The sequence below is a fragment of the Panthera leo genome, chromosome B4 (assembly GCF_018350215.1).
Source record: "Panthera leo isolate Ple1 chromosome B4, P.leo_Ple1_pat1.1, whole genome shotgun sequence".
In the NCBI taxonomy this organism is placed as follows: Eukaryota; Metazoa; Chordata; class Mammalia; order Carnivora; family Felidae; genus Panthera; species Panthera leo.
The window spans coordinates 15,053,638-15,071,578 of record NC_056685.1 but is presented as its reverse complement, the minus strand read 5'-3'; the positions used below and the strand labels follow the sequence as shown (position 1 = coordinate 15,071,578).

At 43.4% G+C, this 17,941-nt stretch overlaps 2 protein-coding genes across 2 annotated transcripts in view; one reads left to right on the top strand and one right to left on the bottom strand.

The window, feature by feature from the left end:
• Positions 1 to 577: 577 nt before the first annotated feature.
• On the top strand, positions 578 to 8,378 carry C1QL3 (complement C1q like 3). Its single transcript, XM_042948368.1, has 2 exons — positions 578 to 1,304; positions 7,121 to 8,378. The coding sequence occupies exons 1-2, from the start codon at positions 717 to 719 to the stop codon at positions 7,298 to 7,300; spliced, it is 768 nt and encodes a 255-aa protein (XP_042804302.1). The 5' UTR covers positions 578 to 716; the 3' UTR covers positions 7,301 to 8,378.
• Positions 8,379 to 9,931: 1,553 nt separating this feature from the next.
• The window catches only part of PTER (phosphotriesterase related), a 34,073-nt gene continuing 26,063 nt past the window's right edge, over positions 9,932 to 17,941 (bottom strand). Inside the window, exons 3-4 of the mRNA XM_042945000.1 lie at positions 16,509 to 16,649; positions 9,932 to 10,819 (exon numbers count right to left, since the gene is read on the bottom strand). Of these exons, the coding sequence (XP_042800934.1) occupies positions 10,609 to 10,819; positions 16,509 to 16,649 (352 nt within the window). The 3' untranslated portion in view covers positions 9,932 to 10,608. The remainder of the gene's footprint in view (positions 10,820 to 16,508; positions 16,650 to 17,941) is intronic.

Genomic DNA, 17,941 nt, shown 5'->3' with positions numbered 1-17,941 from the left:
AGCCCCGAGCCTCGCCGCGCTGACCGTGCCCGCCGCCGCCGCCGTCGCCGCTCCGCGCACCCGGGGGGCGGCCGGCCCGAGCTCGCGGGGGGCGGGGGGGGTGCGCCTCTCTTAGGGCTGCCGTGGCGGTGGCGAAGGAGGGGGAGACAGGCAGCGGAAGGGCGAACCGAGCCAGCGAGAGAAGCCGAGGAGGAGGCAGAAAAAGGCAACTTCAGACGGAAAGTTGGTGCGAACTGGCGCAGTCGGCAAAAACGGAAAAGTCGATCGCAGGCAGCGGCCGCATAAAAGTGTGAGCGGCCCCGGGCGGCGCGAGAGGCGGCGGCTGGCTCTGCCCTCCGGGTGGCCGCGCCGGCGCCCGAGGCGCAGCCACAGGTGCCAAGGGGCTCGCGGGAGGCGAGAGGGCGCCCTGCGCGCCCCTCCCCCAGCCCCCACCCCCCAGCCCGGGACTTCAGCTCAAGTCTTCTGGCGTCCGAGCTCCCTCCCCAGCCGCAGCCTCAGCAGGGGGAGCGGGAGCAGGAGCAGGAGCAGGCGGGGAGCGGCCGGCGCGCGCCCGCCCAGGGGAGTTGGGGTTCGCAGGGGGTTGTTTTCGGCTCTGAGGAGGTCCCCGCCCAACCTTCAAAATTTTGTCCAAAAGCAGACAAGAGGATCGCCCCGCGCTGAGCCGGCTGGTGGGCAGCAGGAGGCGCCTGATCGCCGCCGGGGCGCTGGGGGTGGTGATGGTGCTGCTGCTGGTTATCCTCATCCCGGTGCTGGTGAGCTCGGCCGGCACGTCGGCGCACTACGAGATGCTGGGCACCTGCCGCATGGTCTGCGACCCCTACGGGGGCACCAAGGCGCCCAGCACGGCCGCCACGCCCGACCGCGGCCTCATGCAGTCCCTGCCCACCTTCATCCAGGGCCCCAAAGGCGAGGCCGGCAGGCCGGGGAAGGCGGGCCCGCGCGGGCCCCCCGGTGAGCCCGGGCCGCCGGGTCCCGTGGGCCCTCCGGGCGAGAAGGGCGAGCCCGGCCGCCAAGGCCTGCCGGGCCCGCCCGGGGCGCCCGGCCTGAACGCGGCCGGGGCCATCAGCGCCGCCACCTACAGCACGGTGCCCAAGATCGCCTTCTACGCCGGCCTCAAGCGGCAGCACGAAGGCTACGAGGTGCTCAAGTTCGACGACGTGGTCACCAACCTCGGTAACCACTACGATCCCACCACGGGCAAGTTCACCTGCTCTATCCCGGGCATCTACTTCTTCACCTACCACGTCCTGATGCGCGGAGGGGACGGCACCAGCATGTGGGCTGATCTCTGCAAGAACAACCAGGTGAGTGCCGGCAGGCAGCGGGGTGGGCGGGGAGGGAGCGCGGGAAGGTGCAGGCAAGAGGGAGGAGACCCCGGAAATGGGGGTGGGAGCCCGCGGAGGAAGGGCGCGGCAGCCGGGCTCCAGGGAGTGGAGCCGAGGGGACGCTGTTACTCCCTGGAGAGGCGGGGGTCGCGGGCCTAAGAGGGCGCCCGGAGGCCTGGAGAGGGCGGTTCCCAAGCTAGGACCCGCGCTCTCTGTGCGCGCGAGTGCGAGAGCGACCCTCGAGGGCAGGGGAGCTGGGAGCTCGGTCCCCTGTGCAGCCTGTGCCCCGGGAGGCCGGGAGCGGGACGCTACCCTCGGCCGGGGGATCTTCTGCAGCTTAGGGTCGCTCTCAGGCTTTGCCTGGAATAGGACGGCTAGCGGGGAACCCCGAAGTGGGCGTGCCAGGGTGGCAAACGGGGGAGAAATGGGCCCTCTGGAGAAAGAAGGGACCCGAAAGAGCGAGTCCAAGTGTGGGGCGTCCCGAGCCGAAGAGGGACCGGGGACTTGCGGTCGCCAGGGCCCTCGCGGCGTCCCAGACCTCGGAAACAAGCATATAGTCAAATGCAAGACGCAAACTCCTGTTTAGATTGCAGCCCCAGCAGAAGAAGGGGGAGAAGTAAAGAGTGTTGATGACAAAAGAAAAAAGTTGAGACTCGTGAGTGTACTCCGTAAAACGCGCACCCAAACGCAGAGTCCTTAACTCCACCGGCTGGGGTAGGAGGCCGCACGGGCAGGGGGCAAGGAGGGCAGGAGGCCGAGCCGGCCCTGGGCCGATGGGCCTCACCGCCAGGGAGGCCCGGGCCGCCGGCTGGGTAGTCTTTCCAACCCCGCCTTCTCTCGAGAGGCAGTGGCCTTGGCCTTGACTGTGAACCAGCCTCAGAGCAGCGCGCGGGCCCCTGGGACTTAGTCTCCTGAGCTGGTCGGCTCTGCCACAAGGGCCACGGGTGGCACTTTTATGCCGGGGCCACTTTACCGTTTGCTTGAGAAATTCGCGGTCAGTGCAAAAACAAAGTGTGTCTAATTTCTCAGTCAGAAGAGGACAATAGTATTTGTAACTGCCTAAAAGTGTAATCAGACCTGAGGCTCGCGCGCTGAATCAGCAGCCGCACTCAGGCAAGGCCTTGCAACCTGCAGCCTGAAGTCTGGGCTGGGTTCTCTGGCTTTAATTTTGCTTATTGGGTGGCCCAGGGAACCCCGCTGTGGCCAACTTAGATTTAACAAGGGCTCATTGGGCTTCAGGTCACCCGCCCCCTCGAAATCAGACCTTTTCCGTTCTAACCCAGGTCTCTATTAAGCAGCATTAAGGCAGGATTTATTCCAAAGGCCTAATTCAGTATCAGAGTTTTTTCAAAAGTGGAAGACAAATACTCTAAATGTATAAGGAAGGGCACAAAATCCTGCCCTCCCCCTTCCTCCCACCCGTCACTTCTAAAGGAATTAAAAAAGCTCAAGGAACCCACAGGACAGGTAAAACAAAACAAAACAAAACAAAACAAAACAAAACAAAACAAACAAACAACAACAAAAGAAAAGGGAAAATGGCCACCAGGCGGCACTGACAGGGTTGTTTATTATAGTTATTATGCACAAAAATAATATTAAGATAAATAAAAATCATTTATAGAGCAGTGAGCCAGGTATAGGTAAATGGCTAAAAAGGGCATGACTCACTGTACCCAAATAGAGGTATTCTGTCGCCTTTACGAAATGGTTTATGACCAGCCCCTTGGCAGACAGTGATGAGGCACCCATTTCTTTTCAAATTGGCTCTCTTCTGACTCAAAGGTTAGGTCTGGAAATTACTGTCGGGCTGAAGGATTGTTTTTAGAGGTATTAATTAAAATGGAACAATACCAAGTTTTATCAGCCACTGAATAAAAACACATCTTTAAGTATCCAGAAATGGCAATTGCATGACTAATCAGGGAACGATACATATTAATTAGTTTAAGTGTTCTTATCTCAACTGCTGAGCTCAGGTATATTGTACTGATTCCAAGAAAACCATTTCTTATACATGCGCTACCTGCATTTTGTTTTTAAAATTATTTCATTGTTTGGAGAGTCGAATGCTCCTTTGTATCGTCCTAGCAGGCACATTCTGTGAGGATCAGGAAAAAAAAAAAATAAGGCAAACCAGCTGACCTTATCATGTAGCAAACTCTTCATTGGCATTATTAAGCTGTGACTTCTTCAAAAGGTGTGCAACAAGTAATTAAAAAATATATTATATGTAGCACCACACAATGTATTTTCGACTTCGACGTGGACTCTTTTGGAAAATGGCTATTAAAATATTACCATTAAGGAATTTTATCCCTAGAACAGGACTATTTTGTAAAGTCTGATTTGCAGAGAGTTGCAAATGAGAACTCTTTTGTGAAATTTATTTTATTACTATGAAACAAATAGTTTAGCCTTGGTTTTCAGTTACGTTCTTGTCCGATCACTTCTTAGCATGGCAGTCTCCCCCCGAGCAGACCTAATTTGTTTTCATAAAACAGAAACTCAGAGATCTATGTCAGTGTAATGTGCCATGGATTAAGTGGATTTGAGAAGCACAAAAATTAAACTAAAAATGCAGTTCACTCTAGGATAGAGGAGTGCCTCTGGACCGTAACTATATGGGAAGCATTTTATTTATGCTTTGTGTTGAATGCAGGATCACAGATGGAAACATCAAAGGCCGGTAAATTAACCTGATGCACCACTTAACCTTTTGTTTATGATCCCACAGAAGTACAATGAAAATGAAATTATGGGAGCATCAGTAGCAATTAATTAAATTAGCAAATGTTACCATAAATATCGTCTCCGATGATAAACCCTCACTAATAAGATAATGCTAAAGCCACACAGGCTGCTTCATTCTCACAAATATGCCACTAAAGGGATTACAGTTCTCATATTCCCCGTTGAAACCATCAACCTAAAATCTAATCACACCGTTTGTTGACATGAAAGGTAAAAGTTGGACTCAAATGGCTTTATAAAGAGACAGGAAACATAATTGTAATGTGTTTGTACACTTTTAGCAGCCAAACCTGAATTGAAAAATTGCTGTGTGAGCACAGTCACTGTAATGTCCCTGTAACAAGCCACTGTATTAACCACTGAAGCTGGCCCCAGATTAGAACCATAAAATAACTCAGGACCAATTTTTATTCTAAGAATGTGTGAATTACAGCATCGAGGAACATGAGATATATTGGAAACAACAGTCTGTGAGTTGATATTCATTTATTAGCAAGATTAATGAAATGCCAAATTAATACCATCATTTTAAAAAGCTGTGAAACCCGCACTACAGATGAAGCGGAATCTAAATAGTTAACTTGTGATATGAAAAGATTTTAGAGGACCTTTAGGCAGAAATGGGTACGTAGGGCTGAGGAAAGGATGCATCATATTCCCGGAGAAAATGCTGAAATCGGTGTACATTTGGGAACCTGAAAATAGCCTCCAAGGTGGATGCATTACCTTGCTCAGTAGTTTGATGGCTTAAAGGAAGAATTGTTCGAAGTCGCCGAGCTGGTTACTAGAGCTTGAAATTTCAAGTGCCATTGTACCTTCCGAGCGTGATCAGGTGAGCAGACATTCTGAAATTGTCCAAAGCGTGCTGGAGTATGGCAGTTATTTAATTGGGAAAGTCTTGCGGTCTACAGTATAGCTTAATACCTTAAGAGAATCACTTTTATTAAAAAGCAGTCACATGACAAAGGAAGTGAAAAACCATAAGGGTAACCTTCTAGTCTGTGGGATCACACTAATGCATTTGCAGGTGTCCGTGGTTGTACCTACAGAATAAAAATGGTCACATTTATATGGTTCTGTGCTTATACCCTATCGAATAAAAACTACATTTAAGACTATTGTCTCTAAATCAAGGGATTTTAATGAGTCCTGGTTTCCAGATGCCTTTCTATAGAGAACAGTGTTAAAGCACAACACCCATAGAGCATATATTAAATACCTAAAGCACTAAATATGTCTGGTTATCAATAATAGCTGAATAGTATATTTATGGATTGTGAATTCATTAATATATTACTGATATGGCCAGTTACTAATTTGTCTTTTAATTTCTCTAACCCATTAAAAATTCACACGTTAAGAAAAACATCAGGTCATAACAGCACTATCCTCCTCGTAGATTCCACCCCCCTAGGGAATTTATAACTAGGTGAAATTAATGAATCAAAACATTCAACTCCTACAAACCTACAATTAATTCCTAGGAAATATTGTGACGTTACGTTGTATTATTACTTAATGGTCAACACAGATCGTCTAGCTGAATCGGTGTATACATTTGAGTCAGTGTTTCTGAGCATAATTGCGTGGTACATTGCTTTCACTGTATTAGTGTCAGTTAGCCCAGGGTTAAGCAATTCTAAATCCTTTAAGCCCCTTTCTCCTTTTGCTATACGATATCCAGAGAAAGAAATTTTTAAAATATTACTCAAATTACTTCACAAGTTCAGCAGTGTCAAAGAGCCTTCTCCTTTTTTAACATTTCAGCATTAATGTGAGAACATGGCCCATGAAAATTTAATTTGAAAACCTATCACTTAAATTTTGAAAGAAACACCTGGAAATTCTTGATGTGTGCCTCGTTTCCCTCATTTTGCCAGCACACGGTACCCCAAGTCAGGTATTATTACATAACACAGGTTTACAAAACCACTAAATCGTTTGCTCTGTTATTAAGGGAAGCACCATTATAATGGAATAGAAACAAGGCACAGAGTAGAAGATGTCTTACTGAAATAAGTCAAATATAAGTCTGCCTATGGAAAATTTTTTTTCCAAGGCAGAATCAAAATATGGCTAAATGAATATGAAGCCTAATCGGAGTTGAGAATGTGATAGGATGTCTATGTCACAGGCTGAACATGAGAGGATTATAGGCAGCTTCTATCCTCAAAGCAAACCACACATTTTAGAATCACCTAAATATAAAAGGGTATTCAATCAGATCATTAAAAAGTTTTAGAAATTTTAGAGGCCTCAAATCTTATTTCCTTCTACAACTTTTAGATATGTGGCAATTAAATAATTTATTGAAGTGCACACAGCACAATGAAGTAATAAAAAGCCACAAATAGAAAAATGAACTCTGCAAACTTGGGTGACGTTTAAGTGAGTTAGATTTCTGGCAAAAAAAAAAAAAAAAAAAAAAGGCTTTACTTGAATTAGATTTCGAAAACCTCACATGAAAAGGCTTTCTTCATTTTTTTCCCCTATGTAGTAGAGCTGGAGTTGTTTTATTTCTCTGAATCTCAACTGCCTGTGGATCTCGATTTTCTGAAAATCCTGGGGACCCGCTGAAGTTTGGATTAAACCTCTGTACTCATAAACAGCTGGTTTAGATTATTGCTAATTGGTCTGAATTGAAATGCAAAAAAATTACCCTTATTTCCATTCCAAGAAGTGATTGGGCGTAGAGGTTCAAGGAATTAGAAAAAGTGCTGATTTAGGAAGAGAATAGGTTGGTGTGCATTGTTTACCATGTAAGGTAGGAAAAGACGGCTGCCGTGACCCTCAGGAAAGCACCATTTTCTTCTTTCTGTTCCTCCTTTCCAGTGATAGAGCTCGAACTGTTGCAAAGATCTCCTCAAAGAGCTCCAAGGCCCAGGTGGACTCTCTCATGCTAAATTCTGTGCTATGGCAGCAAGTCTGCTTACGGTGCTGTGAATGGATGAAAAAAGAGAGAGACAGAGAGAGAGACAGAGAGAGAGAGAATACTGGAGAAATTTCTTCCACGCATTCTAATTCTTGTTTGTTTCACATAGGTGCGTGCCAGTGCCATTGCCCAAGACGCCGATCAGAATTATGATTATGCCAGTAACAGTGTGGTTCTCCATTTGGAGCCAGGAGATGAAGTCTACATCAAACTAGATGGCGGGAAAGCACACGGAGGAAATAACAACAAATACAGCACATTTTCTGGATTTATTATTTATGCGGACTGATAATGCAGAAACTAAGCTTATTATTCTGAGTTTGGACACTGGATTCGTATGGCTGACGTCACTGAATCAAGGATCCCAGGGGATGCCAGTTGCGGGGCACCTCAGTTGTGTATATGTGGGGAATTCAAATGCTACCTGACTCACATCTGTATACTCAGAAACATTCTGTAAAAAAAAAAAAAAAAAAAAAAATTAAAAGCAAGATAAGCAGATGTGTTATCCATTACCGCCAAAGCAAATTCTCCTCCTTATTGTTAGTGTCCATGTGAATGAAGTCCTATATAGATCACAAATTTTTATAGAAAAATCTAAGACACTGAATTATCTCTCCAATATCTATGATACTTTGGTGTTCTGTGACCCTGCTGCTTTGATCCATATATCAGCTTTGGTTCTTGTGAGTTTACCTGCTTCTGATGATACTTGGAGTCCATTCATAGTGTGGGGAGAATGATCTTACCCTGCAGGAGAAGGTCTAATTGAAATAATGCTGCTTGTCCCCAAAGAAATTGTTTGCCTTGTACTTTTGTTAACTTTAGAGCTAGTCCTGGGAATGATTCAACTTCAAGCCTTAACCTGGAATTTTCTGGATTTGAGGGAATTCCCAAGCCTATGATCATTTTCACATTTCCTTTTTCTTGTGAATTTTCTTTTCTCTCCTTTCTGGTGATTATCTTTTAAAAATGGAGATCGAAATTGTATCATAGGATTACCCTCTAAGTGTGCAAACGTGTAATTATGTGTGGTATTTAGAAAATCCCCTGTGTGTCCATTTTGTCAATAGAATGCGTTTAGATTTACTTAGAAAGTCAGAGAAATTTATTCTTTGGTGTTAAATCAGACTGAGGCTTTTGCTTTCTTTGGAACAAAAGATTATTCATAAACCCAATGCACAAAGGTTTAATTTGAGCTACTGCATGGGTCACCAAGGGGACACTAAGTAAGGCCTTCAAATAGTTACTACAAGTCCTGGCCTGAGGTTATTTCAAAATGAATAATTTCACGTATAACCAATATGACAACAAAGTGTATATATTTTATACCAGTATCTGCTACAAATACATGTATTTGTGTGTACACGCACACACACACATATGTTAGAGGAAATATAATATATATATGGCTTCAGACCATAGGCACAGTGGCTGTATAGCCTCGAAAACTTAATTAAAAAAAGTATGTGTATATATACACACAAACACGCAAAAATTATTTGACTTATTTTGGATCGAAATATATTTTGGATTACAAAAGTGTATGGAATAGCAAAACAATTGAAATGGCTTCTCTTTTACGAGCTACCCAGAAACGTAAAGTTTATTAGGTTAAAATGCCCTATACGTCACATGTCTGTAAATTAAGCCTACGGCTTCTTTATTACCATATGCCAATCAATATTCCCACCGCATTCTGTGTCAGACTGTTAATATTAGGACTGCAGAAACGGGTGGCTCTTTTTTGCAATGTCTATGAATTATATGCATTTGAATGATCACTTTTTTCTTTTTTCTCAGGTGGATTAAAGCTGACAGTAAAGTAGATTCTGAGAGTAGTGCAAATCATTTCTCTCTGGTTAAAATACACTGCCAAAAGCCATCTCTTTAATCTAAGAAAAAGATTAAAAATGCATGTTGATATATCCTCCCTATCGGACAACTTCCACTGTTACAATGAAAAATCTGTCCCCACCCCTCCCTCCCCCCCCCCCCACCTCCTCGGTTGCCTTTGAAGACTCTGACAAGTAGATTTCAAAAACAGGGATTTAAAAATCTGCTTGTTTTACTGGTGAAGGACATTTGCATTTTTTCATTTAAAGGAATTAGTTTGTTCCCCTGGCTCGTTCCTCTTGGGTACTTTATGTTCTAATACACAGAAAGCGTGATCGTCTTTGAGCCACAGAAATATCTTGTGTTTCGTAAACCTCGACTTTCCAAAAGAGTTATGCATGATGTTCCCATCTGAAGGTGCTGTTTGCTTAGTTTAAATGCCTTGGTCGGAGTCACTGTCATGATGTCTATGATCAAAAATGCTTAGCCCATTCATCAGGAATAATGACTAATTCTATTTGGCCTTTCTAATATGTTAGATAACCGATAATGGGGTTTCAACGAATTTACTTCTATTGAACGATATATATTTATCAAAGAGGAATTGGTAGCTGGGGTTTGGAGTTTTTGGGTTTTTTTTGTTTTTGTTTTTGTTTGTAACAAATAGCATAATGAGGAATCAACCAAAAGATTAATGTATAAACAGCAGTGCACATCAACTAAGAGTTTTAAAAAGGCTTTATTTACACAAAACATCTGGGGTGGGTACCTTTTGAAGAGTAGGCTCGAGTCAGAATGCCATTTCTAATAGATCTGACCTTTTCTTCAGATAACTAAGCATCATTTTCTCTGTTTAGGCCCAAGGAAAAACAAATAAAAGGTAAGGGAAATAAAGGGAATATATATATATGGCAAACATTTCTCTTTTTTTGCATATATATTATTAATTAAACTGTGGCCTTTGTTATTATAAATGTAATGATTCATTAAACTATATTATGTAATATATTTTGACTTTTACCATTGAATTTTTATAATTCAGTATTATGTGTTCATGCCCCCTTATACAAATGTTTAAACTAACAAAGCTTTACAGCAAAAATGGATACCAGGAAGCCACAGGCAACAAAACTGATTTATTACCAGTCAATATAGATAGGTAGACAACTTCTACAATATATAATGAATATAATCAAGCTTCGACAATATTTTTATCATTGTGAGTTGGTGATTGTATTACAGTGTCCTTTGGGGGGGAAAAAGCCTCAAACTTTAACTTCCCTTGCTGCAGAAGCTATTTTCAAGTGCCATATTATTCATTAAGCATTAATTAAAGAACAGCAGGATAATTAGTAGGATCATCAATATTACAAGAAACATTAGATTGCTCCAGAAGAGGGTAATTTAACTAGAAACACTTTAAATTTCCTCAAGTAGTGCAGCTGATAGATTAAGAAAACAAAACAAAGCAAAACTTTGCTAGAGGGGATACAGAATGTAAATCACTGTTTGGAAATAGGTGCTTCTGTATTTATTTTGTTAAAGGCAGAACAAGAGGGCTCCGTTAGGTCAGTAACTTCCTAAAGGTACCGATGTACCAGCTGGTTTCTGAGAAGGCAAAATTTCTAATTCTCATAAATAGGAAATGATCCGTCATTCGTCCTACATAGCCCTGATTAATATCTCACTGTGGGTTTGAAATCACTGAAAAATGTTCTCTGCGAGCTTTCTACTCAAGGTGTGAGTCTGTAAACAACCATCCTACTTGAAAGTTAGCCATTGCTTAGGGTTCTCTATTAGTATCTTATCAAGTGCATTCTCAGTGATCCCTCTAAGCAACATTTTAGGAACAATGTTGGTAAGTATATGAGAGTAGCCGTGACCTCCATACTTCATCAGCCGATGCTTCGTATGTATGTCGTGTGCCATCAGAATTCGATCTTCGTAGCCTTCATCCACCAGAAGACGCACTCTGTGAAAAATGTCAACTCATTATATGGCATTTGTCTCACATTTAAAATGATCAGGGTGCTTTCAACTTTTTACTCATAAATCTATTGTGCTTGCTGTAGAGATACTGCCTTCTTCTATGGCATGTGTACTGGGAGACCCTTAATAAAGATTGCGTGGTGATGATAAAGGTAATATTGCATCGTAGCAGGAACATGATCCTTATTCCATGCACACAGAAACTTCCAGCCTGTGATATTTATGACAGTGCCTACAATACGGCATTAAAAATAGTTCTAATAGGATGTGCCAATCTGAGTGAATGGCTGCTTGGGCATTTCACGAAATAACTTCGTTCTAGGTTTGTATCCAGCTCTCCACTCTAAAATACCTCCCTCGGTGGTCCCATTTTCCAGACCTCACTCTCCTCCCACCCCGTGTCTCTCTCTCTCTCTCTCTCTCTCTCTCTTATTTTCTAGCAAATAAAATCAATGGCAATTTCTGATTAAAACAGAGAAGCAAAAGGAACCTTCGCAAAGGTAAAACATTCTGAGAGTCAGATCAGTTGATTTGAAAGGAAGGGGCATACGATAAGCGAAATGGTCATTTTCAAAAGATCAGGAAGGGTACTTCTGTATTTTGAGCATCTGTTCCTTTGAAGTCTACGAGAATTCTGACTTAGTAGTAGTAGTCTTGGAGCACTGTATTAAATCAACCAGTACAAATTTACTCTGTCTTCCTTCTATCTCAACAAGATTGCTGTAAATACCAAGCCGTTCCTTTAAATTTATAGCCAGTTGACTGGAGAAGGGCTTTCCAACTACTGTCTAAACATCTAATCCTCTTTGCTTTGTTAAATGCTGTAATCTATAGTGTGAGTCACCTCCTGACAGCCACCATCTGTGTGTGTCTGGACTCTGGGCAGTGTCTGTCATGACTTCCACGGGATTCTACTGGCAGAAGGTGCAAAGTGGAGACAATGGCTCTTCCCTGGCATTCTCTTCATGGTCATGTCAGTCTCTGGATTCCCAAATGAATCTAGATGGTCAGACAGCACCTTCCTCCAAGGGCTAATTATTCAAAAGATATCCTTTTTGTGTCTGTGACATTTCTTGGCATCCTGGCGCGTGAGTCATATTTAGTAACTACTAAAAGTAAGCAAAATTGGGCCACTGCACAGAAACCTCAGACACAGAGCTCTGCCCTCTGAGAACATACATTTTAAAATAAAATAATAATTGAAGGTGAGACATTGTGTTCCTAGGTCGTGCCTAACAAGAGCCACGTCGAGCATTTTTGTCTAGAAATCTGTATTCGTGTCATTCATACGCATGTCCTGTAAGTACTTGGATGCTGTTTGAGCCACCATGGATATTTACCTCGTAAATCTGTACAATGTCCAAAAGCTCTGACCTGAAGTTACTTTTGGAACTCTCTTTGAGGCAATTCCCTAGAAAGTTCTAGGGTCATTTATGAGAAGAGAGAAAGACTTGACAGAATGCATGCCCACGCTGAAACTGAGTGTGGCAACCCTTAATCCACAACTGAGAAGGAGTGTCACGTTATGGGAAATTTTAGGGTATGCCTTCCTCCTTATCGTCTCTGAGCATTTCCCAGAAGTTTTTGTCTCTTTCCCTTGTCTGAGGAAAAAAAAGCGATATCGTATTACGTCAGAGGCATATCGTATGGAACAGCGGATTCTTGTTGTTGTTCCTGCAACACTGCTACTCAATTGTGAAGGAGTAAGGAAAGAGTATAATGGCTAAGACACTCGCTTAAAACTGAGAATCCTTAGAACTGATTTAAGTCAAGAACGTAGAGACTAGTTACCTCACGACAAAGACACTGCTATGACTCTACAAAACAGTTCTCTCCTGACTATCAAATCAAGATATGACTTGGCCAGTCTTAAAATAAAAGCTCCTCTCTCATGCTGTGCCATTGTGTGGAAGAACAGTAGTTCCGAGACGCTGCCAGAAGGAAGGAACCACTGTAGATGAGAAGACAAAAATGACAGTAATTATAGAAATACAAATGAGTTAGTGTTTTGCAAACAAATATTAGAGAGAGACTACAAAGTGTGAAAAGGCAGAGATATAATAAGATTTGAGAAATGGAGCGTAAGATTGAAAACAGGTGTCAGACACAGAATTTCTGGTGCTGAAAACCAGAGGTAGGCAGAAGCGTGCTTCTATGTTCTTGCAGTTCAGAGATGTAAGATGACTAAGGCTCAGAAAGGGACTGCCAATGGATGATGAAAATCAAGTGCCCAAGAGATGGCAGACGAGGGGGGTGCTGGAACACACCCCCTGCCTAAAGGTCATTCGGTAATTACCGTGAATTGTGCTTGAGCCAAGTGACCTTATGCATGATTTTAATTTAGGGAAGATAAAGCTTGCATACATATACATGAACACGCATATATCGCATATATATTTTGATGTATTTCCAGACATCTAGAATGTTTACATTTGGCTCAATGAAAGCTGGCCAAAATTAAATTCTTGTTCTTGAATTAATAGCCAGAAGTTATCAAGGAGGAATGTGAGGAGAGGTGCTGGTCATCCTCCCCCCATATATCCTTCAGACCCCCTCTGCCGATCCCCTCTCTCTTAGTCAAGGTCTGGGAGCCGCATGGGTGGCGTAGGGTTGCTTCAGAAGATATAAAAGATGCAGCTCGCTGCCACAAAGGGGCTTAGGAAAAGGAAGTGGGTCTTAGAAGCAAACTTCCCATTTCCAAGATGAATCGTAAAACGTATGTTGAGGGCATTCATCCGGAAACAGGGTTTGGAGATCATGAAAGATGAGAAAGCCCTACCCTACTCCCCCACTTTAAATTCCAAAGAATATTCATCTCGCAGCCTGGCCCAGGCTCGTAGGGCCCTGGGGTAACTTGTCTGCCTGTACCGAATGGTGCTCCTAAGAAAGTTAGGTAAAATCTTGACGCAAAATTAACAACAACAAAACGGAACAATAAATTGGTGTATTAGAGAACTGATTTCAGTGGTTTAAAAAAAATGTGTTTTAAGTCCTAGCTTCATTGGTCAGGTCAGTTTGCTCCTGTACAGCTGAGCATCTCCATATTTACATAGCAAGCATTACATGGATCAGCTAGCTCTCCCTGATGATATTGAACTTGAAGCCTATTTTACTGTTAATGAGGTCATGCAGGAGGAGTACCCATATGCAGGGACGGGCAGAAGGCACACAGGTGTAAAGGTTGGCCACCCACGCTAAGAGCTGAGGGCTGTCCCCGACTGTGGCCACAGATCTTCCCCTCAATTCCAGTGTGGGTGTATGTCCTACCGTTGCTGCTTTAGCCTCCGTTTCTGGACATCACTTCTGTAGGTCTGGTGTCTTTACTCGTAGCCCACACAGTTTTCTACACCCTTAACCACATTCTGGCCCGTCTCCGTCCCAGAAGACTACTTCCTCTCTAAAAATCCCAATCTTCACTCTCCCACCCCGACCACGAGTCACATTTCTCTTTTTCCCTCACCGTCTTCTGGGTACATTCCCCCTCACTCAAGCTTCTGATTGGTTGCCGCTGCTATGTTATTCCCACCTCTTCTTACTTTTCTCTATACCTTCTTCTGTTCGTCTTGGACCTCAGGACCCTCACTCAACCCCACCCCAGATCCCCTGTCGACCACATTTTTCAGACAGAATCCCAACCCTCAGTCTCTCTAACTGTTCACGTTTTCTGCTTCTCCTCAAAGCTTCTTTGGTCTTATTATCAAAATACAAAACTTTTGGGGGGGGGCGGAATAATCACCAAGTCATGTGCACTGGTGCCCATGTTCCGTCGTGCAGACATGATCTTGAGCCTCACCGGGGTCTCACACACACTGTCCTATCAGTATCTGTCTCATACACTCAGTGTCCATTCCCAGCCTTCCTCCTCTTCTACAAGGTCCTGCCCTGAATCTGTTCCCTCCTTCGCAGAAGATAACCATGTTGACTTCACAGGGACCCTACAGAACACAGGTGGTCATATGTCCTCGGGTTCCCATTCTCACCACATCTATCTGCATTCACCCCATTACTCGCCTTACACCTTTCAACCAACTTTCTGTTTGCTTCCCAGCTGCCATCTGTTTGTCTCCTTGGAAAGCTTGCTCTATATCTCCTCTCTCCAGATTGTTTTAAGTTAGTGTCGATCGACTATTTTCATATTCTGCACCAGACATTCAGGAAAAAACTCTTCATGCTTTATTTCATATAAATTCCATAACCCTATAGAAGAGGTACTTCTTCCTGCGATTTGTTCTCTTTGTGTCTCTGCTTTTGCTCTCAGCCACATAAACATTGCTTAACCCTTCGTTAGTTTGAGAGAGAGAGAGAAAGAGTGAATGGGGAAAAAGGGCAGAGGGAGAGAGAGAAAGTCTCTTAAGCAGGCTCCACACTCAGAGTAGAGCCCAGCCATGATCCTGGGATCATGACCTGAGCCGAAATCAAGAGTCGGATGTTCAACTGACTGAGCCACCCAGGTGCCCCAAACATTGCTGGACCCTTGACAAAACCTTCCCTTGATCCTATCTTGTCTTCTCACTTTGACCCTATGCCCCTGCTTCCCCTGACCACCAAGCTTCTTGAAAGAGTAACCCCACCTTCTCTCTCCTCTTCCTTACCCCCTACTCATTCTTCAAGGCTTTTCTACGGAGACCTCACTGACTGCACAGTGAGAATCTCCAGCCTTTACCTCACTGATGCCTGCCACCTGTCAGTTGCCCAAGCCCTTCTGCTCCAAACAGTCTCCTGCACCTACTTGCACAACAACATATTTCCCTGATTCTCTTCTCACTTTGAAAACTTTTCGATCTGTCCTTGAGTGACTCTTCCTGAGTCCATTCCTTAAATATCAGTGTTCCCCAGAGTTCTGTCCTCATTCTCTCCTCTGAGTGATCTCATTCATTCCCACGCTGCCAACCATGACATACAAACCAAAGATGCCTAGATTTATGTCTGAGTCCAGATCTCTGCCCTGAGCCTCACAGCCTTATCCACAGCCCCGCTGGATAGCTACTCTTAGATTATTCCCAAACCAAAGTCATCCTTGTCAATCCCAAATCTGTTTCTCCTCCCAGATTCCCTAACTTGGTGCATCCAATGTTCACATCATTGTGTAACCAGGACAAACCAGGTAACCATCCATCCATCCTTGACTCCAGAAACTTTCCACTTGGTTACAGAGAATGACTCGGACAATTTGTTGCTTCGACAATTTTGAGGGGTCAAATTCTATATGATGTTTGGTCTTTAGACATTCTACTTACAGCATTTAAGTTTCAGTCATCTCCATAGTGAATCTTTTTGATAAAGCATTTCACACACACGTTGTAGGAGGTTAGGACTTCAATGTGGTCAACATGGGAAAGAAACCACTTACTTCATTAGGGATAGAAAGATGAAAGCATCTTTGTTCTCTTTTTGTCATGGCAGGGGTTAAGTATTATCTGTTTCTTGTCAGCTGCCCATCTGCACTGAACTCCTAAGGCTCTGCTAAGCTTTTGCCTACTTAGGATGACTCATTTGCTTCTTGAAATAATATATAGAGATTTCTCTCCCCAAAACAGCATTGATACATTTTTTTCTGCAAGTCTCTGCTTCTGCCTGCTCACTGTTTTCCGAATCTTTGCTAATACCTACCCAGATATGAATCAAAAAGGACTGGTAAAAGGGAACACTATCAGGGATTTCATCATATTTACCTCCTAATTCTTTTATTATCATTGGGCATGTCGATATCCGGGTTGAATTGGTAATGAAGGAGTTCAGTCCCAAAGAGATCATATTCCAAGTAACAGCCAAGTTGAGCAAACTCCAGGAGTTCCTTTTTATCAAGTATAGTCCTAGAGACAATAAGACGGACACAGTGTAATTATCAAGAGCATATTTTCCACATATACAGATTAAAAGTTTTAAGTACACCATGTACTGGAACATAATTAAAATAACAGAAGTTTGAGTCCGCTCTTAGGATGTGACTGTAAAATAGTAAGTTCAACTTGTTACCAGAAATAAGGGAATTTACCATATCTAAAAGGGAGTTTCCCTTCTAAAGTGCTTGGGAACTATAGACATTTTAATTATGTTGCCATTACTCAAAAACAATCTTGCAATTCTCCTTCAGAACTGTCTTCAGGATATGTTCCGTATTCTTTTGGAAATCCTTCATAGCAGCGGAACAGCTGTGAGCTCTGGAAACTATCGAAGGGAACTTGGCATCAGCCTGGTGAACTAGGTGAGTAATACTAATCTGCGTAAAACATGAAGCTAAGGTAAGGAGATTTTCTTATGAAGATCATAAGGTGGTTCCAAAATTAATTCCAAGGCCTTTGTGAATGTCATTGCTTCTTTTTAAAAAGGGGGGCAAAATTCCTACAGATATTTATTTGTGTTCTGGTGTACCTATTTTTAAATAGAATTTATTATTTTGTGATAATCTTTATGGATATCTTCTCATTTCTTTAGCGATCATAGTAAGAATAACACTATCTTATGATGTAAGACTGTGTAAATGAATGGGAAAGGAGAGGTATGTGAGATAAACACAGGCTACAGACAGGGGAGCAGAGTCCAGAGCAAGAGTAGATTATCTCGAGAAATTTAGATTATAATAAGTAAAAAGGGACGCATTAGGTCAACCCCCAAAATACCATGGTAGAGATTCAAACACATGGAAAAATAGGAAGGAAGGAAGGAAGGAAGGAAGGAAGGAAGGAAGGAAGGAAGGAAAGAAGGAAGGAAGGAAGGAAGGGAGGGAGGGAGGGAGGGAGGGAGGGAGGGAGGGAGGAGGGAAGGGAGGGAAGGGAGGAAGGATTGATTCTTCAGGAGACAATATAGAAAAAATGTGAGGGGAAAAGTGCACCCCATTAGACATTGTGTGAAGGGTGGTAAGGGTGTAGATTATGGAAGTGATTGAGATCCCAAATTGGCCTGGTGCAGAGTGGGATTTATCAGATGATCATTGTCTTACTAGGCTTTTCTCCACTGATATTCTATTACCTTGGCTATTCCAGGATGCAAGGATTAAAGCACTATCATATGTCTATAAATCTGCTTCTAAGAGGTCACAAGTATTTTTAAGGCCTTTCTTCCAAACCATGGGAGGACCAATTAAGCCTCTGTGTGTCATGAGTGC